The sequence below is a fragment of the Thermothielavioides terrestris genome, chromosome 4 (assembly GCF_000226115.1).
Source record: "Thermothielavioides terrestris NRRL 8126 chromosome 4, complete sequence".
In the NCBI taxonomy this organism is placed as follows: Eukaryota; Fungi; Ascomycota; class Sordariomycetes; order Sordariales; family Chaetomiaceae; genus Thermothielavioides; species Thermothielavioides terrestris.
The window spans coordinates 4337147-4364076 of NC_016460.1; the positions used below are offsets into that span (position 1 = coordinate 4337147).

At 59.1% G+C, this 26930-nt stretch overlaps 7 protein-coding genes across 7 annotated transcripts; 4 read left to right on the forward strand and 3 right to left on the reverse strand.

The window, feature by feature from the left end:
- Window positions 1-417: 417 nt before the first annotated feature.
- On the forward strand, window positions 418-1474 carry THITE_2091221 (uncharacterized protein; the record flags this gene model as incomplete). The annotated part of the gene is made up of 2 exons (XM_003656010.1): window positions 418-1178; window positions 1312-1474. 2 exons carry the CDS (start codon window positions 418-420, stop codon window positions 1472-1474), a joined length of 924 nt encoding a protein of 307 aa, XP_003656058.1.
- Window positions 1475-1487: 13 nt separating this feature from the next.
- Window positions 1488-3895, reverse strand: THITE_60698 (glycosyltransferase family 15 protein). Its single transcript, XM_003656011.1, has 5 exons — window positions 3341-3895; window positions 2877-3275; window positions 2729-2815; window positions 2280-2667; window positions 1488-2189 (listed from the first exon to the last, which is right to left on the reverse strand). Exons 1-5 carry the CDS (start codon window positions 3631-3633, stop codon window positions 1848-1850), a joined length of 1509 nt encoding a protein of 502 aa, XP_003656059.1. The 5' UTR covers window positions 3634-3895; the 3' UTR covers window positions 1488-1847.
- A 1772-nt stretch (window positions 3896-5667) lies between these two features.
- Window positions 5668-8306, reverse strand: THITE_2069256 (glycoside hydrolase family 16 protein). Its single transcript, XM_003656012.1, has 3 exons — window positions 7668-8306; window positions 7158-7595; window positions 5668-7089 (listed from the first exon to the last, which is right to left on the reverse strand). Exons 1-3 carry the CDS (start codon window positions 7786-7788, stop codon window positions 6293-6295), a joined length of 1356 nt encoding a protein of 451 aa, XP_003656060.1. The 5' UTR covers window positions 7789-8306; the 3' UTR covers window positions 5668-6292.
- Window positions 8307-9936: 1630 nt separating this feature from the next.
- Window positions 9937-12773, reverse strand: THITE_2120434 (uncharacterized protein). Its single transcript, XM_003656013.1, has 5 exons — window positions 12536-12773; window positions 10701-12096; window positions 10568-10648; window positions 10391-10508; window positions 9937-10326 (listed from the first exon to the last, which is right to left on the reverse strand). Exons 2-5 carry the CDS (start codon window positions 11691-11693, stop codon window positions 10298-10300), a joined length of 1221 nt encoding a protein of 406 aa, XP_003656061.1. The 5' UTR covers window positions 11694-12096; window positions 12536-12773; the 3' UTR covers window positions 9937-10297.
- A 6369-nt stretch (window positions 12774-19142) lies between these two features.
- On the forward strand, window positions 19143-19647 carry THITE_156381 (uncharacterized protein; the record flags this gene model as incomplete). Its single annotated transcript, XM_003656014.1, has 2 exons — window positions 19143-19149; window positions 19220-19647. The coding sequence occupies 2 exons, from the start codon at window positions 19143-19145 to the stop codon at window positions 19645-19647; spliced, it is 435 nt and encodes a 144-aa protein (XP_003656062.1).
- Window positions 19648-20300: 653 nt separating this feature from the next.
- THITE_44225 (uncharacterized protein) lies at window positions 20301-21586 on the forward strand (the record flags this gene model as incomplete). The annotated part of the gene is made up of 2 exons (XM_003656015.1): window positions 20301-20423; window positions 20546-21586. 2 exons carry the CDS (start codon window positions 20301-20303, stop codon window positions 21584-21586), a joined length of 1164 nt encoding a protein of 387 aa, XP_003656063.1.
- Window positions 21587-23739: 2153 nt separating this feature from the next.
- Window positions 23740-26046, forward strand: THITE_122312 (uncharacterized protein; the record flags this gene model as incomplete). The annotated part of the gene is made up of 3 exons (XM_003656016.1): window positions 23740-23925; window positions 24149-24218; window positions 24515-26046. 3 exons carry the CDS (start codon window positions 23740-23742, stop codon window positions 26044-26046), a joined length of 1788 nt encoding a protein of 595 aa, XP_003656064.1.
- Between the last annotated feature and the right edge of the window lie 884 nt (window positions 26047-26930).

Sequence of the window (26930 nt, forward strand, 5' to 3'; positions counted from 1 at the left end):
TGTTACTACTGGTATGTGCCTAAAAACTTAATGATAGTACACAGGATCACGAAGGAGCAGCACAAAGCAGACGCAATGAGCCAATGTCTGACAGCCAAGGCCAACAACACAAAGCCAGTATTCCGTACTCGCAACTGGTAGCACAATAGCATTGATCACAACCAGAGGACGGAACAGCCGATCGCGTAAATAATTATAAGATAGCCATCATATCCGCATGCTGGACGCGCACTTCGCGACCTGGAGAGCTGCCGACCTCATAGCTCGCTCCCGCGTCTTCGCCTGCAGCGCGACTCGACACTGCTATCCTTGAGAAGACAAAGAGAAACTGGGAAGTTCATCTACCTACACAACTACCTCCACGTTTACCCTGTTAATCAACTCCAAAACAGGACCCAGGGGAATCTCCAAGCCAAGATGCTGCTCGAAGCCGCCGACGCGGCCTACCTCCTCGTGAGCGCCGTTTCGCAGCCACTCGCCGAGGGCATCGTTGAGGGCATCCACACGGCCGTCGAATACGGGATCCAGACCATCCTCGACATGCCCGACCGGGAGTGGGTGCTGGGCATGGCAATCGCCATGTATATCAGCCTCGTCATCAGCGAAAACACCAACCACGCGGACCCGCGGACTCTGGACAGTCTGCAGACGCCCTACACGCTCCTCGGCGTGTCGACCCGGTCGTCCAGGCGCGAGATAAACATGGTCTACCAGCGGGCCCGGCAGACCGCTGCGAACGCCTCCCAGCTGGCCGCCTACGAGCAAGCGTACGAGATCCTGACCGACCGGCTCCAGCGCTGCATCTACCACCGCGACACAGGGATCCCCGACTGGTACGGCGTCCCCATGCTCTGCTGGGTCGAGAAAGCCCGCGCCAGGCTGAAAGCCGCTAAGCGGAGGGTGGAGGAGGCCTGGGACAGCCCGTTCGACGAGCTGTACGAATCGGTGCGCAAGCTGGCGGGCGGGCTGCCCGACCCAGCTGCGAACCTGAATGCCACAACCGCACAAAGCGGACTGGCAGGCTCAAGAGAACTGACTTCTTGCAGGACTCTCCAACTCTGGGCCGACCAGCTTCCCCTCTCTACCATCTCTCTCGTTCTCGCCCTGCTCATTCTCCCGGCCGTGGTGCTCGGCATCTATTTCTGCTGCGCACCGTTCCGGCGTTTTCCACATCACAGGTAGGTAGGTAAGTAGGAAAGTGTGAATCTCGGCTTACACCCACAGGGCGCCTCCCCCGTCCCCCCCCCCCCCCCCCCCCCTCCTTTTCTGAATGAACCACAAACCACAGATGGTAAGGCTGACCAGCCGCAGCGACACTAACTATGCTTGCCGCGGTCTTCTTGCTGCCCTCCCCTCCGGCGGTGCTGCCAAGACGCTGGTCGCTGTTTTCCAATCCAGCCTTGTCGATTCGGAGTGGTGCTTGATGCATGACCTGCTCGGCTCGACTTGGAGGGGTAAAGTCGAGGGAAGGTGAGTACGAGAGGAGTGGTAACCATCACTAACAGGTAAGTAAGCAAGCAAGTAAGCAGCGAGTCATATGAGGTATATCCAAGGTAAGTCGTATGTTTCCCCGAACAATGCACAATGTTGGGTGTATGGTGCGACCAGACTTCAGCCCATCAGTGTCTGTCTGGTGGGGACGTGGGAGCTTCTCTTGGAAACAAACGGTGCCGGTACCCTATACATACATCTGAATTGTGGTAGAGCAGCGTTCTGCTGCTCAAATCTATCCGTCTTCGCCATTATGTCCCCCACCCATCTCCATGACTACCATGACATTATGATTATGAAGACAAGCATCATGATGTATAAAAGCCAGGACAAGCGAAGAAACAAACACACGTTCATCAAGGACTGGCCCACCCGCCAGCGACGTCGACCCACTCGGCCAGGCAGCTGCCCTCCTTGCCCTCGACGTCGACGATGTCGGTGTCGCAGCGGCAGCGGCAGCCGACGCCGTTCTCCTGGACCGGGTCGATCTCGTCCCAGTAGGCGTCCTCCTCGCGGCGCTTGCGCTCGTCGAGCGTCGTCATCTCGAGGAAGGGCTCGCGCGGGAGCTGCCGCCCGGGGGCGTTGGGCGGGCAGTGCTGGATGGTCGTGTGGCGGTAGCCGAAGTCGCGGAAGTAGTGGATGTCGCGCGGCGCGAGCAGGGCGCCGGCCGCGAGGGAGTGGATCGGTGCGTCGCCCCACTGATTTCTCGTCCGTTAGCAAGCGAAGTGAGGCAGAGGGCATGGATGACATAAGGGGAAAGGGAAAAAAAGACAAGGCGGACGACGCACCCGCTCCATCCAGAAGCCGCCGCTGCGGTCCATCATCTGAAAGAAATCCTCGTACGCCTTGCTCCGGAAGAAGTCGAGGCGGGCAATCTCAAAGTTGGACCAAAAGTGGCACATGTTGTACTTCTCGCCCTCCATGGCCTCCAAATCGATCTCGGGCGGGCGCGGGGGCTCGTTGCGCTGCGCCTCCTTGTCCTTGTCCTCGGGCGCGGCCTCCTTCTCCGGCTGCGGCTCGATAAACATCTCCCAGAGGCCCTGCGAAGTCAAGTTGTTGAGGCGCTTGTAGGCTGAGGCGTAGCGGAAGATGTTGGGCACTGTCTCGCGCAGCTCCTTGACGGCGATGGTGAAGCCATACGTCTTGTTGTGCTCTATCATCTTGAGGAAAGGATCGCTGCGGGAAGGGTCAGCAAAACACACAGGCGGGCTTGAAAGCCGACATGGGGAACGCCTACTAGGTGATGTCGCAGAAGTACTTGATCTCGGGCTCCAGGCGCCAGTACCACTCGTACTGGGCGAGAAGCGGGTGCTTGTAGAAGAATCTAGCGCCAGTCAGCACATTACCAAGCGAACGCGACGGGAAGAACGGCGGGCCGGGCGCACCCCGAGTAGAAGCGGCACATGAAGTGGTAGCTTTCCATGCCGCCGTACATGATGGCGTTGTCCCCCTGCTTGTTGATGCCCTCCTTGGCGACCTTGGGGTCGACCCAGTCGGGATACCCCCACATGTCGGGCCCAACCTTGCCGAACTCGACCTTGCTCGACGTGTGGTTCCTGACGGTGTCCTTGAACGTCTGGTTGAAGTCGCCGTCGTTCAGGAAGACGTAGGGGTAGTGGAACCACCGGTTGAAGTGGCGCTCGATCGACTTGAGGGACTGGACCACGCCGTCCAGCTCTTTGTTTCTCGCCAGCACGACGAAGGCGGCATTGGCGCGAGGCTTGCTGGTGTCCGGTTCAACACAGCCCGTGACGAAGACCTTGTCGTGCTTCTCGCTAATTTTCCTGGAGCCGGCCTTGTCAGCGGAGTGGGTTGCAATGTTGTAGGACAGAGGGCGCGTGCCACGAACCGTATCGCTGGCGGCGCACCCGTGGATGATGTGAGCATCCCGCTGGAGCCCTGATGGCGGACAAACAGCACCAGGATAAGGACGACGACGATGCAGGGGAAGAGGAGCACCACTCCGAGCGGCACGGAGATGGTCGAGTTCCCCTTTAGCCTCAGCGGTCGCCTGAGGTAGTCGAAGCGCGCTGCTAGTGTCCCTCTCGAGCGCAGCTTGCCCTTTTCGTCTGCCAGAGGGAGGCGTGGATCCCGTGGACCCCGTGCCAGGACGAACTTGCTCGCTCGGCGCAGAAGGTCCATGGTTCAAGGCCAGCGGGGCGGCGCCGGGCGGGAATCGCTGTGGCCGGCAAGTGTGGTGGGAGCGGCGTGCGCAGTTGGTGGTTGGAGCGCGAGGACTGTTCTGTGGGTTATTCGGATACGTTTCAGGTGTGTTCCCATCATAAACAGAGACTGATCCTGGAGAGATCAGGAATCGGTGGGGCAATTCGCCCAGCCTTGTGTCGCCTTGGGCTCCGTCCTTGCAGCTGCGAAGGCCACGCGCGTAGTGTACGGAGTGCGAAAGACCTGAATTCTGGATGCGCATTGATTCCCCCAAGTGTGGCGCTAGTTTCCCCCAGGGGCTAAGTGGAGATTTCCACTGCCACCTGATGTGCTGGATCTTAAAGAGGTCCCGCCAAGACTAATTTCGGCCAATTGTCGGCAATGTTTTTACAGCGTCAGTACCCCGCCAAGACCGCCAAGGGGTTTGCACTATCGCCACGGGTTAGCCACGGGTTAGTTCGCCGGGGGTACGGAGGGCGGCGCCAGCCCCCCGCTAGTTAGGGTGAGGGTTATAGTTAGGGTGAGGGTCAAGGTTAGGGTGCGGGTTAACTTCGTTTTCTTTTTTTTTCAATTTGGTTGAGGTTTCACGAAGTTGCTGCTACGAGTCTTTGCAATTCTTCGTTGTTGATGTTGCTCGAAGTCGTGGCGACCCCGCTCCCTCGCGGCAATTTGTAAATACTTGTAAACGGCAGGTTCCGAAATTAGTCTTGGCGGGACCTCTTTAAGAATAACCCCCACTCCCAAATTTGGATAAGATGGAAGTGAATTGGTCCAGGCCTCAGGTCCAGATTCATCGAAATCTTGTTCGGGAGCGCCTGCCCGAATCAGGCCTATGTGGGTTTTGCACGGTCGTCGTTAAAGAGGTCCCGCCAAGACTAATTTCGGAACCTACCGTTTACAAGTATTTACAATCGCCAAGCAGTGAGCGGGGCCACGACAACATTGAGCAACATCAACAACAAAGAATCGTAAAGACTTATAGCAACAACTTCGCGAAACCTCAACCAAATCGAAAAAAAAGAAAACAAAGTTAACCTACACCCTAACTATAACCCGTATCCTAACTATAACCCGAACCCTAATTAACGGGGGGCTAGCGTCGGCCCCCGTTCCCCCGGCGAACTAACCGCTTGGCGATAGTGCAAACGCCTTGGCGATCGGGGTTGTGTAAAAACGTCGTAAAAACATTGCCGACAATTGGCCGAAATTAGTCTTGGCGGGACCTCTTTAACGTCCACCTTTTGCACTGATCTTTCTTTTGCAGTTTTGATGTCTAGGTGTCTCCTTTTTGAGCATTCGGGACCATCAGTCTTCCCCCGCCTGACTGGCCGGGTTGGCCAGCTTTCACGGGTTCGGAGTGGCGGCGGTAGAGCACTCAACATCGACTTATTGTGCCTGGTCCCGGGTGTAATTCGTTGGGACACGGAGAGTCGGCCGCACAAAGGGCACCTAAGTGGACCATATATCTTCTCTCGGAGCGGTTCGAATTCATGCTTCGTATTGTCCGCGGCAGTTTCCTGTGACATACGAGCATGCCGGTAAACCTCCAGGCCGTAACAAGCAGCGGCACACCACGGGACAACCTGGAAGCTTCAGACGCACTCAATCCTCACTTCCACACCACTCAGTGTATATACAACAAACATTACACGCACCGTCGCGCCAGACCAGACAGCCATGGCGCATGAACAGTCGGTATTTACACCCCCCCCAGCGCAGTCGCCATTCTCCCCACACTACTCTCTTACCCTCCCTTCCTTTCTTGTCCATCGACGCCAACCCCATCTGCTCTCTGGTTGTCAAGGAGCGGACGGCCTAAGCCATTACAGCAGCGCCAAACATACCACGGATAGTCGGTGCTTCGTTTCAACGCCAGGCAGACAAAAGACAAATAAAACACAAAACACTGCCCCGTCTCCCCGCCGTCCCCCCCCCTCACCCCCCCGCTCCCCGCCCCCAACTATAACCACCTACAACGACGATGCCAATGGCAGCAACAACAACAGTAGCAGTGGTCCAAACGGAAACCGCAAGCGCTCACTTGCAGCACACACCGTTCAATACCGAGACCTTTGAGAAGAGTCCACGAGTCAAGCATCCAAAAAAAATGACGGCGAAACCTTTCAAAATATGACCGAACTGGCATCTTGAAACCCTGTGCCTGTTTGCAATGTAACCCACAACCTCCCCTTCCCATCCCACGCGCGATACGCAAGAACCGAAAAATAAGAAAAGGAGGTGGGACAAGCACCGAAAAACCCAAATAAGCGTTAACCCAAACCAGCGTTGTGTACAAGCACGGCGAGGGAGACGGTACGATATCGGTATCCAAGTCAATACAGAAAAAAAAAAAAGCAGTAAAAGTAGAGCTAGACATTAGATGACGGGTCATATCGCGCCGCAGAGTACTACTACCGGGCCGGGCTAAGAAGGCCATACATACACAAACAGCCTCGGGTGGGGGGGCCGCCATTTCTCGTTTCATGTTTGTTGTTGTTTGCGAACCAAGAGAGATCGCCGCCGATATGCCCAGGGACGAACAAACACCAATTGGCAAAAGCAAATGGCCAAGACATAATAATAGATTGGACACAAGTAAAACCCAACCGTGAGAGAGAGAGGGAGGGAAGGAGAGAGATCAGAGGAGAAGCAGCGCGGCAAAGCCGATGACGACGGCAAAGGCGCTGGCGCCGAGGGTGCGGTCGATGGCGCGGGCGGCGTTGTTCGGGTTGGAGCCGCCGCTGCCGCTGCCGCTGTCGCAGGATTGCGAGAAGCCCGTGGTGGCGCAGTCGGGCGCGCTGTTGCTGCTGGAGCCGCCGCTCGAGCCGGAGCTGGACGAGCCCGAGTTGCTGCTGCCGGGCACCTGGGCGCCGCCGCCCGGGGTCGAGCCGCCGCCGGGGATGGCGTTGACCGAGGACGAGGCGGTGCCGGTCGCGCTGCCCGTCGTCGTGCCGTCCGTCTTGTTCATGTCCGTGCCCGTCGCGAGGAAGCTCTTGAGCACGGTCGGCTTGTCGCTGTCGACCACCGTGTTGTTGGTGGCCGACACGTCGTTGTAGTAGTACGACACGCCCTTGTTGGTGCCCGGCGGGCTCGAGGCGTTGTAGCACTCGACCGTGATCTCGCCAAAGGTGGCGAAGTAGTAGCCGTACTTCTTGATCTCGTCCGAGTTCCAGTCGATCACGCCGCCGGCCCAGTCGATGGTGCCCTGCGCGTTGGACGCCAGACCGCCGGGCCAGATGGAGATCTGCACGCGCGCCGGCGTCTGCGGGAACGCCCACTGGTTCGACGTCGCGTTCCACGTATCCGCCCTCTTCTTGATGCGGCCGACCTTGCCATCCACGAGCCACGTAATATCGTCGGGCGTCCACCGGATCTCGTACTCGTGGAAGTTGTTGTACGTGTCGGACAGGTCGGTGATGTTGACCGAGTTGTCGTCTATGGATGGCGGTCAGAATCGAACCACAGTAGGCTCAGCAGGAACACATAAAAACAGCGCCACTTACAGTTGGGAATGCCCTGGAAGTAGTAGTTTGTCTGGGCGGTGCTCAGGTCGGCGCCCACAAACTCGTAGTCGATCTCGTCCTTGACGTCGCTGAGTAGGATGAAGGCGGTCACCACACCGCGGTCCTTGGACGTCTTAAGCTTCGCCTTGACGTTGCCGTACCACATGTACGTCGTCGAGGCCAGAACGGTGCCGACCGAGTTCGGCGGCATGGTCAGGAGCACATTTCCGTTGTACACCAGCGGCTGGCCCTGGCCGACCCAGTCCGCCTCGTTCGGGTCGCCGAGATACTTGCTGATGTCCTTGTAGCGGTCGAGGGAGTCCATCTTGTACGTCTTGGACTGGCACACCGGCTCGGGCACGCACGAGTCGAGGGAGAAGGACATGCGCGGGTCGCAGCCGCCGAGGCAGTAGGCGCCGACGCCGCATTCGCCGTACTCTGTACCGCGGGTTTCCCAACATCAGTGATGCGTGCCTTGTAGGACGGTCTTTCTTCCTGGGCGCTACTCACGAGAACAGCACGGCGCCTCCTTAGGGCACTTCTGCGTCAAGGAGCACTTCTGGGGACTGTCGGCCAGGACGGTGGCCGCGCCGAGCAGGGCGGCGCCCAAAGGCAGCAGGGATCGAACCATTGTCGTCCACGTGAGCGAGGGTCGAGTAGCGAGCAAGGATGTGAATTGTGTAGAGTCGAGGTTCGGCACCGAGGAGTGACGTCCTTGAGGCTGAAGGCTCACGCCCGGTTTGATCCACCTCGCTGGTTGCGGTATCTACGGCACGGGTGGTCTATGCGGGGTGCTGGAATGCGTCGGCTGAGTCGGGAAGGGCGAACTCGGGCCTGGGGCAGTCCAGATTCTTCGATGGCCTTGCCTAGTGCGCTGAAGGCGGGAGGGCGACGGCGCTGGCGGAACGAACGAACACTCGGGGGTAGGTGCTTCGCGTGACGTTGAAACGATCGGCTGGTTGGAGGTTGGCGGTCGGAAGTAGCTGTCGCGAAAAGGAAAAAAGGACCACAGTGCTACAACTTCGCGTTTCCCTCAAAACGAATGGACAAGCGACCTTTCCGGGCCCCTCGGTGAAAAGCGAAGGATCCTAGGTAACCAAAGTTGAAGAAACGAACGGTTAGAAGGTCCTGGGGCAGGGTAAGTTGTTCTCCGTCGAAAGGGGGAGAATCGCCGAGGAAGCAGTGGGGACCGCGAGCGGGTCAATTTTACATCGCTGGCTGCCCTGCTGGACCTTGCTGGCGCAGCGCCTGGGCCAACCAAGTCCAGGCTGGGCAAAATACGGATCCGCTGCTACCCACCCGCAGATGCTGGGTGGGGCCTTCGCCCTGCTTGCTCGTGTTGGCGTTCTGCCCAAATGCGACAGCCGTTGTGGTCTGCAAAACCTGAAAGGGGAGGACTTCTGATGTGATGCGATGGAATGGACACTTCTGATGCGAAGCAGTTTGCCGGCCGACATCAGTCCATGGCTTACACAGCAGTAGTGTCCGTACGACATATGCATCTTTGCTCCAACAAAACTCGCCAATTCCGACCGGGCCGTTCACTGACGGCAGGCTTTTTTTTTCCATTTCCCCAGATTACCGGATTAGGGGGGCGTCGTAAGACATGGCTTGCAGGTTCACTAACGAACGTTTAACGGCGGAATAGTGTAGTGTCCTTTGACGTGTGGGTCCTCGCTGATCGCTTAATGGACGAGTGATTGGCCGGTCCATGCGACCAGCAAACTTGCATCACTGCATTTCCTCCTCCTTCCAGGCGGACCGGATGAACGATCCCTCTCGTATTCCTGCATAACTTTTCATGCTGGTGGACGTGTTTAACTATCTCCGAGCCATGAAACCCGAGCTGTGAGGCGTCGCCTCCCAAGACAAGACAATCGCTCGGCCCGACACGTTAGTCAACTGTACACTATGAGCCAATATGAAGGCATAGTTTAACCAGCATGGTAGCTGTTTTGCCGGATTTAGTCCGGTTACATTCACCCTACCTAATAAAGGGGTGTGAGGGAGGTGTTTTAACGTTGCCTTCAATGACGCCGCAGGACCGATAGCTACGAGTGCCCGAGCTACCTGGTGATGCTGCACTTACACCGCACGGCACTGTAGTGTTATTTACGATTTCCAGACGTATCCCTATTGTGGCTGATCGGCCCTGGCGAGCGAAACGGCAACAATCGACTTTCCCCCTTGAGGATCTACAAATAGCGCCAGGTTCTGAAGGTTCAGCGGTACGTCCCGGCGTGGGCGTATGTCCTGGTCGTGATGGCACAAACTGTAAGTTACCGCCGCAACACCGACAGCGGGAGTCGGAGAGCGACTCAGAGAACAGACACGGAGCGTTAAAAAGACGATGATGTGACCTAGGATATTTATACCGCGGATGCAAGGACCCGCCATTCCTTGACAATTCCATTGCCATCCACAACCAGGAATCGCCGCGTTAGACATCCGGTCAACCCTAGCAAAGGGAGAAGCAAAGAATGAGGGATAACGCCTAATGTCCAGCCTTCAATCTCGAGGAGCTCCCAACGTCGAGGTGGGAGTTGACTAGCACAACGACACTCGAAAAGGAAAAGAAAACACAAAACAATATACCTCGCGCCACCGCCAGCAGGATCAGCTCTTCTGCGCTTGGCTTGCCCCATCAAGGAATCGACCCCCTCTAGCTGGGGAAATCCCCGACAAGCCAAGCGTAGAGTCCGTGAGAGCGACCCATCCACTACCCGGAAGCCATGCCCTGAGCCTATCGGAACCGGAACTCCACAAAGAAACCCCCAGAGCCCAGAACAGCAAAGTTCAACAGGGAGAATCAGAGCCGACGACTGACGGAAAGCCACAATCTGGACTGACTAAATATCAACTTTGACAAAAGACACGAGTTGTCGAGTTTTGTTTCCGTCCGAAAGGCCTCGCGAACGGGTAGACGGACCCACTGAACCAGACTGAACGAAAACAACTGTCACCTGGTCTGTCAACAAAGCCAGGAAAGCTGAGGCGACTCTGAGTACCGCCGTCTGGGCTTCATCACAGTATAGACTCGGAGGCCGTTGACCCGACGCACCGCAAAGGCTACAAGGGTCCGGAAAAGGTACAAGAGAGGGTGGGTGCATCGCAGGTGGCGGCGTGGAGGGCGCCCGAGCTCATCTTCCCTTTTGCGGGGGAAACAGGTCTGTATCCGTCCGGTCAGCTTCCGTTTGCCGGCGCTATGAGACAAAGTGCCCACGTCTACATACCGGGGAAGTGCTCCTTCGCAAATTGCTCGCACGCCTTAGCAGGCTTGCCCACCTTCTGCCCAATCGCCTTCCATTTGTTGTTCTCGTACTCCTTAATGGCCGAAAACAGTGCGGCTTTCTGGAGCCCGAGTTAGCACTTGGGATTGATATCAGTACAGAGACCGAAGTGGCAAGTACCTCATCCTCAGCAAACTCGGCATAGTGCATGTCCTTATACCAATGCTTCTTGACGCTGCCCTCTGTTCGGGTTGGGAACGTCTGCACCCCGTTAGCCCTGGAATTGCTCACGCGGGAAAGAGACGGCGCCTACCTTGGCAATCTCGGCCCAGCTGTTTCCGGCATCACGCATCTGCTTCAGCCGGTGCTCCTCGGCCGGTGTCCAGGGGGTATTGGTCCGGCTTTTCTTGGGCGGCGGCGCCGACGCAGGAGTAGCGTCGTCAACTGGGGCTTGTTGTGCCGGGGCAGCAGCCGGCTTCGAGGGGGTGGAAGCGGGAGCGGGGCCCGGCACGGGCTGCGGCTGCGCCTGTTGCTGCGGCGGATGCTGGCCATGCTGCTGGTGCTGCTGCTGATGCTGATGTGCCTGCGCTTGCGACGGCTGGCCCGGGGGCTGCGGCACTTGATGAGGACCAATCGAACCAGGCTGCGCAGCTTGCGATGGCTGTTGTTGTTGCTGTTGTTGGGTAGATGCGGGTGCCTGTATGTGCTGAGACGCGTGCTGCTGCGGATGCGGAGGCGGATGCTGGGCGCCATGCGGAGCTGCATGGTGAGGAGCATGCTGGGCAGCATGAGCAGCAGGTGCGCCGTGTTGCGGAGCGTGCTGCGGAGCACTGGCCGGCGGATGGGCGCCCGGGGCTGGACGTTTCCGTCGCCCGCTCGACGCCGGGGCCGGCGTCGGGGTCGCCTGTTGGGGCGGTTGAGCCTGGGGTTGCTGCTGCTGCGGCTGCTGCTGCTGGGCCGGCTGGGCCGGCTGCGGCTGCTGCACGGATGGGGCCGCGTGGTGCTGCGCATGCTGCGCATGCTGTTGCTGATGCGAGTGCTGCTGTTGCTGCTGCTGCTGCTGCGACGACGTCTGCGGCGGCTGCGTGGGGTAGGCTCGGTAATCCACGGCCTGGTCACGCCGCGTCATGTCGGGCTGCTGAGCAGCGTAGGCCGGCTGACTGTACCAAGCGGCATTGTTAGCGAATGTATTTGTGGGCGGCTGCTGATGATGTTGCGATGGTGGCTGGTGTTGCAACGACGGTCCCGACGTCGTCTGTAGGGGACGCCATGGTTGCGCTTCGTTGGCCGTCCGCTGCTGCTTCATTACAGACGGACAGCAAGCGGTGTCGAAGGCCGCCTGGGCGCAGAGCACCAGGTGACGGACCACGACTGCAGGAGGGCGGTTCGAGGGTGTTGAAGGGTGTGCGGGCGGCTCAGAAGATGGTATGTTTTGCTTATCCGAACGTTTTTTGCTCCTGGCTGCTTCACACGTGGTCGATCTCCCTGGGCTCCCATGTTTGCAGGACAAAGCCTGGGGAAGGAGTACATCGGGTACATAAAAGGGGCGGGGGAAGAAGGAGAGGTTGGTACCAGCCCAGCGAGCTGCAGCGGTGGCCGGGATACGAAAAAGATACAAGGAGACCAGGTACTCACTGGAGGTCATTGGAGTGGCTGGTGGAGTTGTAAATGTACTCCGGCACGGGCGCAATCGTCCACTGATGCATGGTCTAAGGCGCCAAAAGCCGTCAGCGATGCTGCCTGTACGAGCAAACCGGAAGCAGCTTCAGAGTGCAAATGGAGATGGAATCGGATTAGAAGACCCATGATGGGATGGGGCCGAGCCGCACAATGCAGTGTCTTGATCCGCCTGGCGATGGGAACCCGGGGCGCGTTTTGCTGCGGTGACGAGGCCTCGGGACGCTGGTGGTATCAGCCGCGCAGAGACCCTGGGCAGCTTCCGAGGTTGCCCGCCTCTTGAGCGAATTGCTGAGCAAAATGCTGTGACCGGGCGTGAAGCGTTTGCTTGTGCAGCACGGCACGCGTCGAGTCCACGACCGGACCGGGAAAAGAAAGAAGAAAAACAATAACAGAAAACGATCTTTGCGCGACTCGGCGGCGATCGCGCATTGAACGCGCGCTGTGAGATGAAATGGACGAGGTACTTACGGGCAGAGATGGCTGGGTTATGACCAAAGCTGCATTTGAAGACGGACAAGCCGTGACTTTGGAGTTGGAGGAAGGAGGTACGGATACCCGCGAGTGACTAACGCGCAGTGACTGGCCTGGGACACGCAGAAGTACGGAAGTACCTCGACTGGTTTGGAATTTGTCGGGGAATGGGGGGGCTGGGGCTGGTGGGTGGAGATGAAGGATTCTGTGACCTCAGAGTGAAAGTGACCTTGGGGCGGATCGGGTTTTGTGCGAACGGGTAGGCGCGCTCGTTCATTATCATTGGCTGGCTGGGCGGGGAGCCGTGATTTCCTCGAGGAAATCTTTGTCAGTGGACCAGGCAGTGCCAAGATCCCGCCCCACACACCAGCGGTCAACTTGACGGGCCGTCACGCCAACAAATGCTGAATGTCCAATGTCGTCAAATGCCGAGGCCGCGAATGATCTTCGGGCTGGCCGTGTCACCGATTGCTCTTTGTGGCTTGATGATGCCTTGTGTTCTTTCTCTTCAAAACGGCCTCGGGTTTTGCTGCCGGCTTGATACGCCCCTCGCGATGCTGTCATCTCCCCGGTATCACCACGGCGCTAACCACGTTGGGTAGTGTATGTGATTGCCGTTGCAGAATGACCAATCGCGATTGGCGACTTTCTGTGTGGCGGGCAACCTAACGTTCGTTATCGTTGCTTTCCAGGGCAACTGCGGTCAATGGCCCAGGTTTATGTCTTTCGCTCATAAACGGATAAGTTACCGGTGAATGCTACATTCTGGCCAAGTTTGAGACGTTCGAAATGTTTGCCTTGCTTGGGATGATGTGACCCTTGAAAAGGAATTGGAGCTACCTGACCTATGCACTGTGCCGAAGTCTGGCAGCTGGCTGGTGTTGTTCCTGTTCTGTGCGGGCACAAGCGACTGGCAGGAGTGCTGCATTCACGAGTCTCACTACCTTAACCTATTCGAACTTCAATGTCGTTACCTTACAGTTACCTTACAGAATACGGATTTCACTACGCGTATTCCGTACACTAAACGGAACGGTACCGTCAGGGGTAATGACGTCTTACCCTATTTTAGTGTAGCCGCCGAGAGATATGAGGAGAGCTGGGGGTACGAACACAGTACCTCCGCTCACTGTTGTGCGAGGTACTGCCCCGCTCTGGCGCGTCACCAACTGTGGCACAGAATCTGTTACGTGATGTGGTGTACGGATACTTCCCGCCGTCCGCACAAAGCAGCGCCAAATATTCCAAGCCTGTTCTCCTTCCAGCCTGCGCCAGCCCCCGCTCTCAACGTGAATATAATACGCAGCTTCCAGGCCAGCACCGCGGTTACCTGTCGTGGCGCGACTTATCCACGGAAATGGCACGTAACGCGGCCGCAGCACGGCCACCTTGGCATATCTCTCGGGCAGTTGGTGGCGGGGCGGCAAGGCGGTTGGCAATTGGTCGGTGTGACGGGTCGGTGGCAAACGCAATCAACCTAGTGTCGCGCGGTACTTGACCTGCACTTGATTTGAAGAGATGTGTGCATCCCGTGACCGGCCCGCCCACGATTCCGGACTGAACACGAATCGATTCCTGGCCTCCGGCGCTGCTGCGTGGCCCACGCCCGCCTCGGCTCGGTAAAGAGCCTTGGGGGGGTGGTCCTCGGGCCGGCCGCAGCCGTGCCGCTCTCCCGGAGGGCAACCCGCAATTCGCAATAGCTCCGATCGACCCATACCGGGTTCCGGGGTGTTGACTTCGGTTGCTCGCATCACCCCTCGCCGAAGTTGCGGAGACGCTCCTGCCCTGTCCAACATGTCATTTCGGCTGCAACAATCCCGCATCTGCCCGCCCGTTTGCCGGCCAGATGATTGCATCGCGGTCAGGGCATCGGCTCGGATCGTGTTGGTGCATAAATTGGCACATAAACACGGCTTGTCCTGGTTGGGTCGGCCACCTTGGGGGCTGGTGATATCATGCTGAATGTGGAAACAGCCCATCTGCGGTGATCTGCCTTCCACTGCGTTGCTCGAGACCTAACCGCGAGCCATCACGTCCTGTCATCAAAGCGCATCATCTCATTGCCCGCCATGTCGGTGGACCGAGCACGCTCCCTGATGGAAGTGGAACACTGGAGGCCTATCTAGCTCACCTAAGTAGGCACATACTTGGTGTCTTAAAGATGACTGTTCGCCGGTCTGCGCTGTATATCGACACTCGCGAGTGCGAGCCCGTCCTCGGTAGACAAACCAGGTTGGCATCGTACCTGGACTCCGCAGATTTCTCGATGATTGCCGAAACAGGGGCCCAAGGATGCCTACCTGACCTCTCGAGCCGCTTCCCAAAGTTCGGGCGCTTTCTCATGAGCGCGAAGAACTAAGCCGGCGGGGGAATGTATGGCATCAAGGTTGAAAAGTACCGTGGGTAACAAGATCAAAACTCTTACAGGTCACCCATCGAGAACCCCGATTTCCACAAGATCTCATCGATCTGCAAAGAAGAAAAAGTCGAGCTGCTTGGCTCAGCACGAGCACGGAGCGCACAGGCAGCCCCGCTCCTCGGGCGCCGGTCCCGTTCATGCTGCCAGCTGGGCGTGGGGTTTTGCTGAAACGGGGCCGGTTCCAGCGTGTCAACACCGAGTTTGAGAAGGACGCGCGGTTGTGAAAATGCGGCTCAATTGTTCAGCTTGTCTGTGCAATCTGGATGGTAGGGGGGAGGGGAGTGCGAGAGGGAGGGCAGGGGTGTGTCTTCGCTTATCGAATCGATAGTTCACGATAGCTAACCTAACACAAGGGGCCTGATCCTTGCGCTTCCCGGGATCCCTGAATTCAGACCCCGCCCTTGCTTGTCGGCGCTCAACCGACGACTTCAACTTGATAAACGCTCCGCAACGCCATTTCTCGATGTCGGGATTTTGATGGGCAATATGCGAAGTTTCCCGACATAATACATATCTACCTATTACTTGCCCCGAGCCTCCACGCCCGAAGCCCTGCCGCAGCATGTGGTGGGTCCACGGCCATCTCCTCCCACCGTCTCGCCAGGAGGAGGAAGAGTGATCGCCAGCTGGTGCGGGCGGTTTCTGTACTGGGCGCGTACGTGCGCGCGTTATGCGAGATCAACTGGAAGCACTGATGATGCGTCTTATGCGCCATGGTTCTACATACTGTGGCCCACCAGCACCAAGTGTCAGCGTTGTTCTAGAAGCTCCTGAGATGGGGCGTCGAGCTTTCTTGACGTGTTAAGGCCGGGATGCGACGGTTGTGATCGAAGAAGACATCGTATCTTCGTCATGCCGATCGGGGACATTTCGTATGCGAGAGTTGGTACGCCAGGATATGCGACGTGTGGCCCCAATGAGATCTTCGTCGCGAGGTCTCGGGACAGCCTGCTCAACATATCCCTCATCTACGCCTCGGTAAATATCGCAAGTTCAAGTAGGAACGTTAGAAGAAAGGTCCGCACGGCACAACCGCCGTCTCTGGGCAGCCAGTTCGTCAAGACGATCGAACGTATATCCCGGGATTTTCACCGCCCGTATGCAGCTGATCGAAACGGGAAACGGAGAGTGAAGTCCCTTCGCTGCCCGCTTGGAGAGCAATTGGGGGATTACATCGGAAGACCGCGATGGCAAGAGGGATTATACACCGCAAAACGCTCTCCTAGGTCGCGTGTACCGACGGGGACACGTGCAGTCCAGATGGCCTAACGAGCCAGACGTGCCCGGTGGCTGCTCACAACTCCATTGCAAGCGACGAGAGCGCAAAGACAGAACAGGCAAGAGGCCATCCGATCTTTGGTTCCGTCTACCTAGGATTCACGAAATGCCGGCATTGGCGACCCGGGAAACCCGGTTCTCCGTGCGAGATGTGGAAACTCGCAGTATGTGTCTGTGATGTAGTGTAGTGCAGCGAGCGCGGCGTGCACAGTACGATCCCTTTCATTTTGGACGACCGATCAGAGCCGGTGAGTCTCATCTCAGAAATACACAGCGAGCGATCCAGCGATCCGGTTTATGCTGGCGGAGATTCCTTCGGACGGCGCCCCTGATGCCCCATGGAGTGATCCACTCCGTCAAAGCGCAAAGGGCAGAGCACAGCGAACCCAGTTCAGACGACGGGGTTAGAAGTAAAAAGATGTACCTATTATGATGGCCATCTAGAAGCCTTCTCCCGGCGAAGCCGGGTGCGGTTCCGGACAGGATCGCTGTTCGAGGCCATCGTCGTTCGGACCAAGCCGAGCAGAAGCGCGAATATGGCGACACCCAGATGGCGGTGAAGTAACCAAACCAAAGTCGTGAGACTGGGACTCCGACGAACAAAAGCCGTGATTGCAAAGACGGCACTAACCTCTGATATGGCAATTACCTCTGATGTCTAACTCGGTAAGACTCAGCCGAATCCGAGGTCTCGCGGTGTGCTCGAGGGTCGTGTGGCGCCTCAAATGTATCCGGGCGCCGAACCTTGCCCAGCCGCATCTTCGGGCCAGGTGGACCGTCGAGGTGCATCAAGCGCACCAGCGGTAAGCGCAGGGCCAGGGCTCACACCAGGTCCAGCGATGGGTGGACTGAAGAGCATGGCACCGGCTTCGAGTGTCTGTTACGGATGTATGTCCTGGGTTGGAGTAACAGTAAGCAAAGGTGGCCAGAGTCAGAGGAGCGTTGGGAGGATTCCCGCCGTTTCTGATCGCTGTTTGGGCGTTTGCCCAGGGGCCGTCATGCGTTCCCGAGTCCCGCCCCTCTGTGCCGTCTCCCTAAGCAGGCCCAGGAAATTGCTCTCTCATTCTGGGGGATCTGACAGAGCAAATCTGCAAACCAAACATTCAAGAACCGACAATGCCGCGATCGCCTTCCTTGGTGTTGTCTTCGCCTTTTCAGCAATCGTGGGAAATACGCGCTTACGAGGCGGCTGAGCCCCGGTCGTCCGATGGTCGAGGATAAGGCCTGGTCGCATCTTCCAACCCGGAAATGTTTCGAGCATTGTTTCTGCGGGGCCGCCGCTGGGCTGACCCGGCCTCCCTCATGGCCTCATCGCTGGGGCCTGCAAAGCAAAGACGCGGTGCGCACTGGTGGTCGGCAAGGCACAGCATCGTCCCATTCTGGGCTGTCGCTGTGGGGTGCCTGCGGCGTGGTCTGGGCCTGTGGAGAACCGATTTGGTAAGGTCTGATACACGGCTGAGGTTGCACCAAACGGTTAGCGAGTTTGGGGTCCTGCACCCTGGAGCCGGAACTGATCAGAGCCGCCTCGGGGCAGGGGTGTCGCTGGGGCATGCTCCCTGCAATAGCAGCCTTGCATTAAGGCGCCGCCTTTTTCGGATTTGGGGATGCAGCGGACGCCTCGACGGTTTTGGACTCTGATGACGTCTTGCTGTGGGCTTTTCAGCACCTACCAAGTAGGTAGGTACCTTATGTAGGTACCTATACACCGATGTAGTGTACATCCGTAGTGTATTCAGCAACTCGATGCAAGGTCGACCCCGCCCCTCGCCAACGCCATTGATGCACGAAGCACGCACGGCCCGAGGGACAAGCCGCGGGGCGGCGTCGGGCTGGTGCGCTGGACAGGAGGGACTATTAACTGTGCCTCTCTGCCAAGTGCTGCGAAAGGGAAGTCGTTTGCGCGGTCGATAGAGAGAGCGCGAGCAGCCGCCGGCCACCCGCAGCGGCCAGCGTCTCCTGCAACGGCTTGTCCAGGGCCCTGGGGGCGGGCCGAGAATGCGTGCAGATGTTTTTCCTTCCTTTCCCGCCCTCCCCGGCGGACCTGGCGGTGGCAGTCTCAACTATTGGGCGGAAACAACCTCGCGTTTCAAGCGGGGGAGATGTCAAACCAAACGAAGAGTGGACTCGAACGCTCCAAGGCATGTACCTGGTAGTAGTGTGTGCCTGACAGCTGCAAGAGAGAGCGGAAGCGCAAAGCGAAGGTGATGCAGCCAATCACGGGCGCCCATTACAGCAGGCATCAGGGCATGTCTGCGACACCTGGCAGGGACGACCGACACCGGCAGCGAACGCCCGTGTCAAACTTCCGACACGGACGCTCCTCCCTTGCAACAAGCACGACTTGCTTCCAAACGGTGCGCTTTGCACATCGACGTGACTCAGTCGACCACCGACTCGTGCCTCTTTGTACTGTGGTATGCGACCGTTGCGGAGACCTGACCCCCAACAATGCGTACCTACCTCCATCGTCGCTCTCGCCCCCGAGTCTTCGCCTCTTCGACCATCTGCCCCAGCCCGCTCTGCCTCTGGCCTACCTTACCGTCGGCGGCAAACATCCTGCGTGCCCGTCTCTTTCGATTGCTACAGAGTCGCCGAGCGCGATGAGTAAAGCTGGCATCTCGCTGCATCCAGCTCTGTGTGCTGGACGCGTAGTTCGGCCTGAGGTCGTCATCGCGGGTCGAGCAGAATCTTGGTCGTCGTTTTGCAACTTCGTATCGGTTCTTGACAATCGCCTCCACTCCATTGCCGAGTCAGTAACTCGGTTTACCAGGTGCTTGCCCGGCGCGTAAACGGGGCCAGTGTTGCAGTGGTCGACATGGCAAAGTTCCTGGCCGCAAAGTGTTGTGGCACAACGAGGAAGAAATGGCTACCCGCTCGCTGGTGTTCTGCCCATCTTGGGCAAGCAGCATGACTTGTGTCAGATCCCCCATCTCCCGGAATCGTGCCTAACCGGGTGCCTTGGGTCTTGACCCTTGGGTTGACAGGGGCCGAGCACGATGGCCGACGCACGTCCGCTTTGTGTTCCCTCGACCTGGGGTCTATTGATGGGACGGTCGCGGTTGACTTGCTCCTCCGATTCACGCCCCCGAGCTACACGCTGCTGCTCTCCGATCAACCCACCAGGGCTTCATGCCCGGTTTTTCTCAACATCCATGTTTTCCGTTACTCAACCACCCTTTCTCGTCCGGATTCGCCCGGCCTCGCCTGGCAGGGCCACTCCGGCGGGCCACCGCCGCCGCCGCCCACCCTCCCCCCTGCACAACCCACACGATGTGTAACCCCTCCCGGCCTCCTTCTCCCCAGGGCGTCTCCGCCAGAGGTCTGTAACAGGCCTCAGGCCCGGGGTGTGCCTGCCCCCTGGTCCGCCCTGTGGGACGGGATGAGCCTCAAACCCGACGTCATGCAACCATAACGAGTGTTATTATGAACTGTCTGTCTTCTCTCCCCGGCCCTGGGCCCCTTTCCCCTCTTCTTCTCTATCTTCTCTCCCCACCAAGGGCTACCTGTGGATATTCTCTCCCACCACTACGCTGTTGCGTGTGTGTCCCTTCCCTTTCTTAATTCTCTTCTCGCAGCTAAGGTTGTCACTCTTTACCCCTTTACCAACTAGCTTGGCTGCCTACATTCATTTCTGGGGAGAGATATTTCCATTGTAGACGGTATAATCTGGTTCATTATACTTCACTTCTTCGCCCGGCCGAACTTTTTTTTATTCGAGGAACTCTCGAAACCATCTCGACTCGCTTCGTGTCTTTGGGTCTGTTCCTTGACGACTGGTTCACCCTGCTGTCTTCCAGCAAACGCCTCAGAGGAACCTCACCGCCGAACCTGCTGGAAGGTCATCATCTCCGCCGGGTGCCCCACGTCCTCTACGGCTACGGTCCCTACCGAAACGAGACGACTTCGATTCTCACAGCAGCTAGTCCTGCTTGTTCTTCTTGCGAACATCATCTTTATACAACTTTCGATTCTTGGGACATACCGCTCGACACAACAGCTAGACCAGCTGAGCAGTGGGGGCAATAGCCATTTCGGAACCAGGTCACGATGTCTCCGGCAATGCATATGGGGGGGCAACATGCCTCATACACCCCCACCTCAGACGCTATGGACCGCCACGAATATGGCATCACGAAGAACAGGAAGGCGGCGTCGACCGGAGGTGGGCGAGCGTGGAGTGAGGATGAGGTACGCAGACCATTGAGCTGCCTGGCGACGGAGGGGGCCTTCCTCCTGTTTCGGACTGGGGCCTTCCTCCTGTTTCGGACTGGGGCTCGTGATTATTGGGGCTAACAAATTTGGGTGAATAGGAGGCCTATCTTCTTCAGACGCGCCTGCAGAAGATGCCGTACAAGCATATTGCTGCCCACTTGAAAAAGACAGAGCTCGCGTGCCGCCTTCATTATCACCAACTCAGCCATGGCAGCAACCGCCGTAAGCGCACCACGTCGATGTCTTCAGGGTCATCGGCGAGCGGGCAATCCCCGGTCCTTCAAACCTCGATACCCTCGCCGATCCACGAGCATGATGACGCACACAGCCGCTCCGTCTCACCCCCCGAGTCTGCTGATTCGTACGGTTCAACCAGCCCCGGCGGCATCCAACTGCCCAGAATCATGTCGGCGACCGCGTCGACGGACACGTCTCCCCGGCTCCCAACCATTCTGCCCAAGCCGGCCTCGATGACGCTTGCGCTGGCCTCGATGTGCGGTTCCGGCTCGACCAGCACCGCGTCCCCGCCGACGTCTCGCGGTTACCCCACGCCCCTCCACGAGACGCACCCCCAAAATGTCGCGCCCATGACCTCGTCGGGTTACCGGGCATCTTCCAACCCTGCACCGCTGCACTCCACCCGCGTGTCAAGCAGCAGCCCTCATCACCATGGACCGGGGCCCCTGCGCCTGGACTGCTCTGCCCTGCCGCCGCCTCCCTCGGCAGGCTTGCCGGCACCGCCTGGCTTCATGGCCAGCCATCCAGTCGACATGGCGCGCCTCAACGCCATCTACAACGCGCACCGGGCATCGTTCTGGGCCGCCGTAGCGGCCGACTACGGACCGGGCGCCAACCCACTGGTGCTCGAGCAGGCGTGGAGGAGCAGCAGCACCCCTGCTGGGTCGGGCAGCGCACCAAGCTCCTCGAACCCCGGCATTGCCGCGCAGACGCCCATTACGCCGATCGCGAGCCCCGACGACCAGCTTTGTAGTGCCCACGTCCATCCCAAGCCGGACAAGACGCGGATCAGCGCCATATTAGGGATTGATGCCAATCCGAGGAGTCCCAGCGAGAGGGAGATGGTGAGGCGGTTGGAGGAGGAGAGAAATGTTAGCGGCATGGGCATTGTTGGTGCTTGATGCCGTGCTGTTGCTTTCTTGCCTGGAGCCCATTTTTTGGCACCAGGACTTGCCGGCTGACCTCTTATTCCATTCTCGTCGATCGTTCGGTGTGCTTGTTTGACTCGACTGGCTTTTGACTTGAGCAGCTGTTGGTGCGAGTGGGTGGTTCCTTACTCAGCCGGCGCAAAGGAACGGGGAAGGGACTCAGGTGCCGGAATTTTCTTTTTGCTCCCTTGAATGTTTCTGTTTTGGCTTGTCCTTGATTCTGGTTGTGTTTTCACTTCGTTGCATGAACGTTTACTTCCTGCTAACCCGTTGCTGCTTTGTTACGCAGGGTTGAGGGAGGGATGGATGGATGGATGGATGATGGCTGGATGGATGGATGAAGTGACGACACGGCAAAGTAACGACAAGCCAGCAACGTTAGAGGCATTGGACGGTAACGCGCACACCATACCCATGCCCCATCTCTTTTCCTGTCTCAGGCTGCACTTCTCTTCTCTTTCCTTCTCTCAACCATGGATCACTTCACCGTGGTTTCAACGCAGAGGGGGGATTCCCAGGGCTTCTTGCATTTCGGGTGGTGTCCTTGAACAGTGGGACTGGGACTGGACTGTTGGGCTCGGATTTGGCTGGGCACGGAGGGGTTAAGTCACAAGTCCCGATGTTGTTTAGGTCAGGTATGTACGCAATGCGGAGGGTAACCGGAGCAGTGCGCTGCTGCGAGAGTGGTAGCGTCGAAGCCCAAGTCGCAGTGCCACTTCCAAGGTGTCACCGACCAGAGTTCCTTATCAACGGAGTTTACGTGCAAGTGTTGTTTGTACGTCAGGGATACTGCAGCTAACGTTATCGTGCATGACGCATATCCGCCCGGAACCGGAGCCGGACAGGGGCCGCTCTGCCTTCCTGCCTGCTTGCTGCCTTGAGCGAACTCGAAGCCCAGCAGTCGAAGGGATGCAGCCGAAAAGGTATATCGGTCTGGTTTGGTCTTCCTCGGCGAGATGTGAAGCTGAGAGCCGCAGGGACCCAGCACATCCGCAAACGTCAACTCTGTGGAACAAAAACACACATTCGGTGCGGTGTGTGTTGAGGGCGTTGCATTGGCCCCTCGGCTCCCGTTTCCTGGGCCCGCTCACATGCGCTCGATAACTATCGAATAAGTAAACTCAGGTAACTAGTGTTTAGCCGACTCATGCTTGGCTTCTCGCCGTGCATCGGCCCTGTCGCCGATTCCTCCCGCTGCGCACACGGTTTTCCAGGTTCACCGTGGACACTGGTACATTACATGCACGCTAACAGTAGCAGCAAGCCGCAGCTATGACGCCATTCGAGAACAAGCTTGCCCCAAGCAGCCTCCCACGTGCGGTGCCGACTGGGCTCCCAGTTCGTCGCGTTGCCTGCTTGGGACCGATTGGCATTGGGACAGGGGCGGCGGCGGGCTGTGCTCCGACGGCTGGTCGTCCGTGTTGCTGCTGCCCGCTGTTGCTGCGGCGCATGGGCCGACGCCGGCGATGTGGCGGACGGATATTCCACCTCGCTTCCTCTGAGCCAACGAAGCGCTGCAGTTGGAAGACGGAAATGTCCACCGGAGCTGGCTCCAGCCCAGCACGCAAGCAGCTTCGTCGGGGCCGTTACCGGCGATCGGGCACTGCGCACGCCCGAAGTGGGCCCGGCGGCTTGCACAGGGGGTTCCGGATATTCCACTCCAGGGCTGGGGCCCAGCCGAACTTCTAGCGACCTCCACCACGGATCGCTCGACAGCCAATCCTTGGCGACACAGATGTGATGACAGCGGTCAAGGTTTCAGGTTTTGTGCTGTCGTCAGGTTTGCTCAACCGGGGCCGCACTGTGGTAGTGAAGATGGAGCCCCGAACTCCGGACGGGGAGCTCGTCACCCGGAGCTTTCGGTTGTTTGCTTGCACATCTTCTCCGCTTCCGGGCCCAACGCTCACCCTTCTTCGCCTTGGGGCCATGGCCCAGACCCCACCGTGGTCCTCGAAGAAATTGCCTTGTCACCTTGCGCCGTAATCATAACTAGTCCATTGGTGCATACATACAGCTCCGCTATTCTCGGAGAAGTGGCAACCGCTGATATCAAGCCCCTCCCCTCCTTTCTTCCCCTCCTCCCTCTCTTGTCCCCTTCCGGTGACATCACCGGCCCAGACATCGGCATGGCTCCTCACGCAGACGGATCGCAAGGCGGCCAAGGCAGCGGCCAAGGCAACGGCCAAGGCCACGGCGAGCGCAACATGCCCAAGCCCGAAGAGTACATCCAGTTCGAGTGCCTTCCGGCCGGCGGACCCCTTAACCGGTGGTCTCACTTCATGACGCGGGAGCATGACTTCCCCGGCGCGCAGGCAAGTTAGTTATCTCGCCCAGCCATCCCGGCTGCGAAAAGGCGAGCAGTGCAGTGTCATGACGAGTGGCTCGCACCACCTGGGCCAGGCGGCTCATCAGCCGCAGTCTCAACAAGATGGCGCTTTCCCGTGATACTGGATGAACCACAGGGTTGAGGCGTGCTGACGTTGTGTTGTGTCTGTGCTCTCAGGCCATGCTTTACGCCGCCGGTGTCCCTAACAGGGACATGATGAAGAACGCGCCCCATGTGGGCATTGCGACCGTCTGGTGGGAGGGGAATCCGTGCAAGTGAGTGCCCGTATCATTGCACTCTTACCATTTTGCGGATGACCCGCGATCCTGACTGATGGGGGATTGTAGCACGCATCGTGAGTGATCTCCATCCCACTACTTCTACATCTTTATACTAAGAACAAGCCCAGTGCTCGAACTCGGAAATATCGTGAAGAAGTCTGTCGAGCAGCAAAACATGCTAGCCTGGCAGTACAACACCATTGGCGTCTCGGACGGCATCACGATGGGCGGAGAGGGTGAGTAGCACGGACCCGTGTCGTACCCTTGGACCCCGCATCACTGACCCCTGGACAGGGATGAGGTTTTCCCTCCAGTCGAGGGAGATCATCGCCGACAGCATCGAGACGGTCACATGCGCGCAGCGCCACGACGCGAACATCAGCATCCCCGGCTGCGACAAGAACATGCCGGGCGTCGTCATGGCGGCCGCCCGCCACAACCGCCCCTTTCTCATGATCTACGGCGGCACCATCCGCAAGGGCCACTCCGCGCTCCTCGACCAGGAGATCAACATCTCGACGTGCTACGAGGCCTCGGGCGCCTTCACCTACGGCCGCCTGCAGGCCAAGTGCAAGACGGCCGCCGGGGCCGAGGCCACGCCGAGCGACGTGATGGAGGACATCGAGCGGCACGCGTGCCCGGGCGCGGGCGCCTGCGGCGGCATGTACACGGCCAACACGATGGCGACGGCGATCGAGGCCATGGGCCTGACGCTGCCGGGCTCCTCGTCGTACCCGGCCACGTCGCCCGAGAAGCGGCGCGAGTGCGAGCGCGCGGCCGAGGCCATCCGCACCTGCATGGAGCGGGACCTCCGGCCGCGCGACCTGCTGACGCGCGCGGCGTTCGAGAACGCGCTGGTGGCCACCGTCGTGCTCGGCGGCAGCACCAACGCGGTGCTGCACCTCCTGGCCATGGCCAACTCGGCCGGCGTGCCGCTCACGCTCGACGACATCGACCGCGCCTCGCGCCGCACGCCCCTGCTCGCCGACCTCGCGCCCTCGGGCCGGTACTACATGGAGGACCTGTACGCCATCGGCGGCACCCCGGCCGTGCTCAAGATGCTCATCGGCCACGGCCTGCTGGACGGCTCCGTCATGACCGTCACGGGCCGCACGCTCGCCGACAACGTGCGCGACTGGCCGTCGCTGCCGGCCGGCCAGAAGCTGCTGCGGCCGCTGGCCGACCCGATCAAGGCGACGGGCCACATCCGCGTGCTGCGCGGCAACCTCGCTCCGGGAGGCGCGGTGGCCAAGATCACGGGCAAGGAGGGGCTGTCGTTCACAGGGGTGGCACGCGTGTTCGACAAGGAGAGCGCGCTGGACGAGGCCCTCTCCCGCGGCGCCATCCGGCCGCCCCCGGTGGACTCCTCCGGCGGCGGCAACCTCGTGCTGGTGGTGCGGTACGAGGGCCCGCGCGGCGGGCCGGGCATGCCGGAGCAGCTGCGGGCCAGCGCGGCGATCGCGGGCGCGGGGCTGGCCGGGCGGGTCGCGCTCGTCACCGACGGCCGGTACAGCGGCGCCAGCCACGGCTTCATCGTCGGCCACGTCGTGCCCGAGGCCGCCGTCGGCGGGCCCATCGCGCTGGTCCGCGACGGCGACCTCATCACCATCGACGCCGTCGCCAACAGGATCGACCTCGTCGGCATCCCGGGGCTGGGCGGCGGCGCTGCAGACGCCGAGGCGGTCGAGCGCGAGCTGGAGCGCCGCAGGCGGGAGTGGGTGCCGCCCCCGATGACGCCGATGCGCGGTGTGCTGGCCAAGTACGCCCGGCTGGTCGGCGACGCGAGCCACGGCGCCGTGACGGACGTGGGCGGGCCGGCGTGGTAGGTACTTATTCAACTAGTTAGAGCCATGCCAATGCCACAGAACAGCCAAAGGGGCTGGCTCTGCTGCTGTTTGAGCGAAGCTGGCTCTCGCTCACCTTACGCCACCCCCTTATTTTCTTCTCTCCTCTCTGGCCCCTCAGGGACTGATAGACGGAAAGAATGAACCCTAGGCAGGAAACGGTATTGATAGACAGGGGTGAAGCGACGGTACCGCATGATGTAGGGGTATCGACGTTTTATACAGGAGTAACGACATGACAGGGGTTAAGAGGTTCCTGATCGCCTCTCCCGTCTACTCTTAATCTTTCCTCCCTGCCCAGCAGCGTGGTCTGTTGGAAGGAACAGCAGGCCACAGGAAAACCGGGGGTGTCCCTAATGGACATGTCCATGGCCATGTTTCATTGTGCTTCTTCAATGCTCTGATCTCAGCATTGTCGTCGCTGGCCGCCGTCGTTGCTGTTTCCTGCGTCAATCTCTCCGTACTCTCCCTTGCTGGACTTGAGCTCCGGAGGTGACGTGTTTCTGGCTCAACTCGGGGTGAAAGGGGACGAGGGGACAGGGAGTCGGCGTAGGGAGGTAGGGAGTCAGGTCGGGTGTCGTTGCAATCTTCTTAACCGCTTGCCGCCGGGGGCCTCACCCTGCCCCCCCTTCGCCGCTTCCCCCCCTCCCTTCTGAGCGGCGGTCTTCGGGCTCTCCTACGCAGACTCCCTATCCGTACCTAGACTGCACACCCATAGCCTGCTTAGCAGCATCAGCGGCATTCTCCTCCTGAGTCGCCTGCCCCAGAGCCCTTTGCTGCCCCATGGCCTGGTTCACGATCCTTGATCGAGTTTCTTCTGGGCCGCCCCCTCTTTAGCCCTTAGCTGCACCGCGGCCTCTTTCAAG

Bases quoted from the DNA above. Each gene is read 5' to 3' on its own strand.
- THITE_2120434 (XM_003656013.1), bottom strand. From the start codon at position 11,693: ATGAAGCAGCAGCGGACGGCCAACGAAGCGCAACCATGGCGTCCCCTA. The intron at 10,649-10,700 runs GTAGGCGCCGTC...AACGGGGTGCAG, and splicing joins GCTGGGCCGAGATTGCCAAG to ACGTTCCCAACCCGAACAGA. The intron at 10,509-10,567 runs GTACTTGCCACT...CTCGGGCTCCAG, and splicing joins CCGAGTTTGCTGAGGATGAG to AAAGCCGCACTGTTTTCGGC.
- THITE_60698 (XM_003656011.1), bottom strand. From the start codon at position 3,633: ATGGACCTTCTGCGCCGAGCGAGCAAGTTCGTCCTGGCACGGGGTCCA. The intron at 3,276-3,340 runs GTTCGTGGCACG...GGCCGGCTCCAG, and splicing joins GGTGCGCCGCCAGCGATACG to GAAAATTAGCGAGAAGCACG. The intron at 2,668-2,728 runs GTAGGCGTTCCC...CCCTTCCCGCAG, and splicing joins TACTTCTGCGACATCACCTA to CGATCCTTTCCTCAAGATGA.
- THITE_2069256 (XM_003656012.1), bottom strand. From the start codon at position 7,788: ATGGTTCGATCCCTGCTGCCTTTGGGCGCCGCCCTGCTCGGCGCGGCC. The intron at 7,596-7,667 runs GTGAGTAGCGCC...CCCGCGGTACAG, and splicing joins GGAGGCGCCGTGCTGTTCTC to AGTACGGCGAATGCGGCGTC. The intron at 7,090-7,157 runs GTAAGTGGCGCT...CGCCATCCATAG, and splicing joins CTTCCAGGGCATTCCCAACT to ACGACAACTCGGTCAACATC.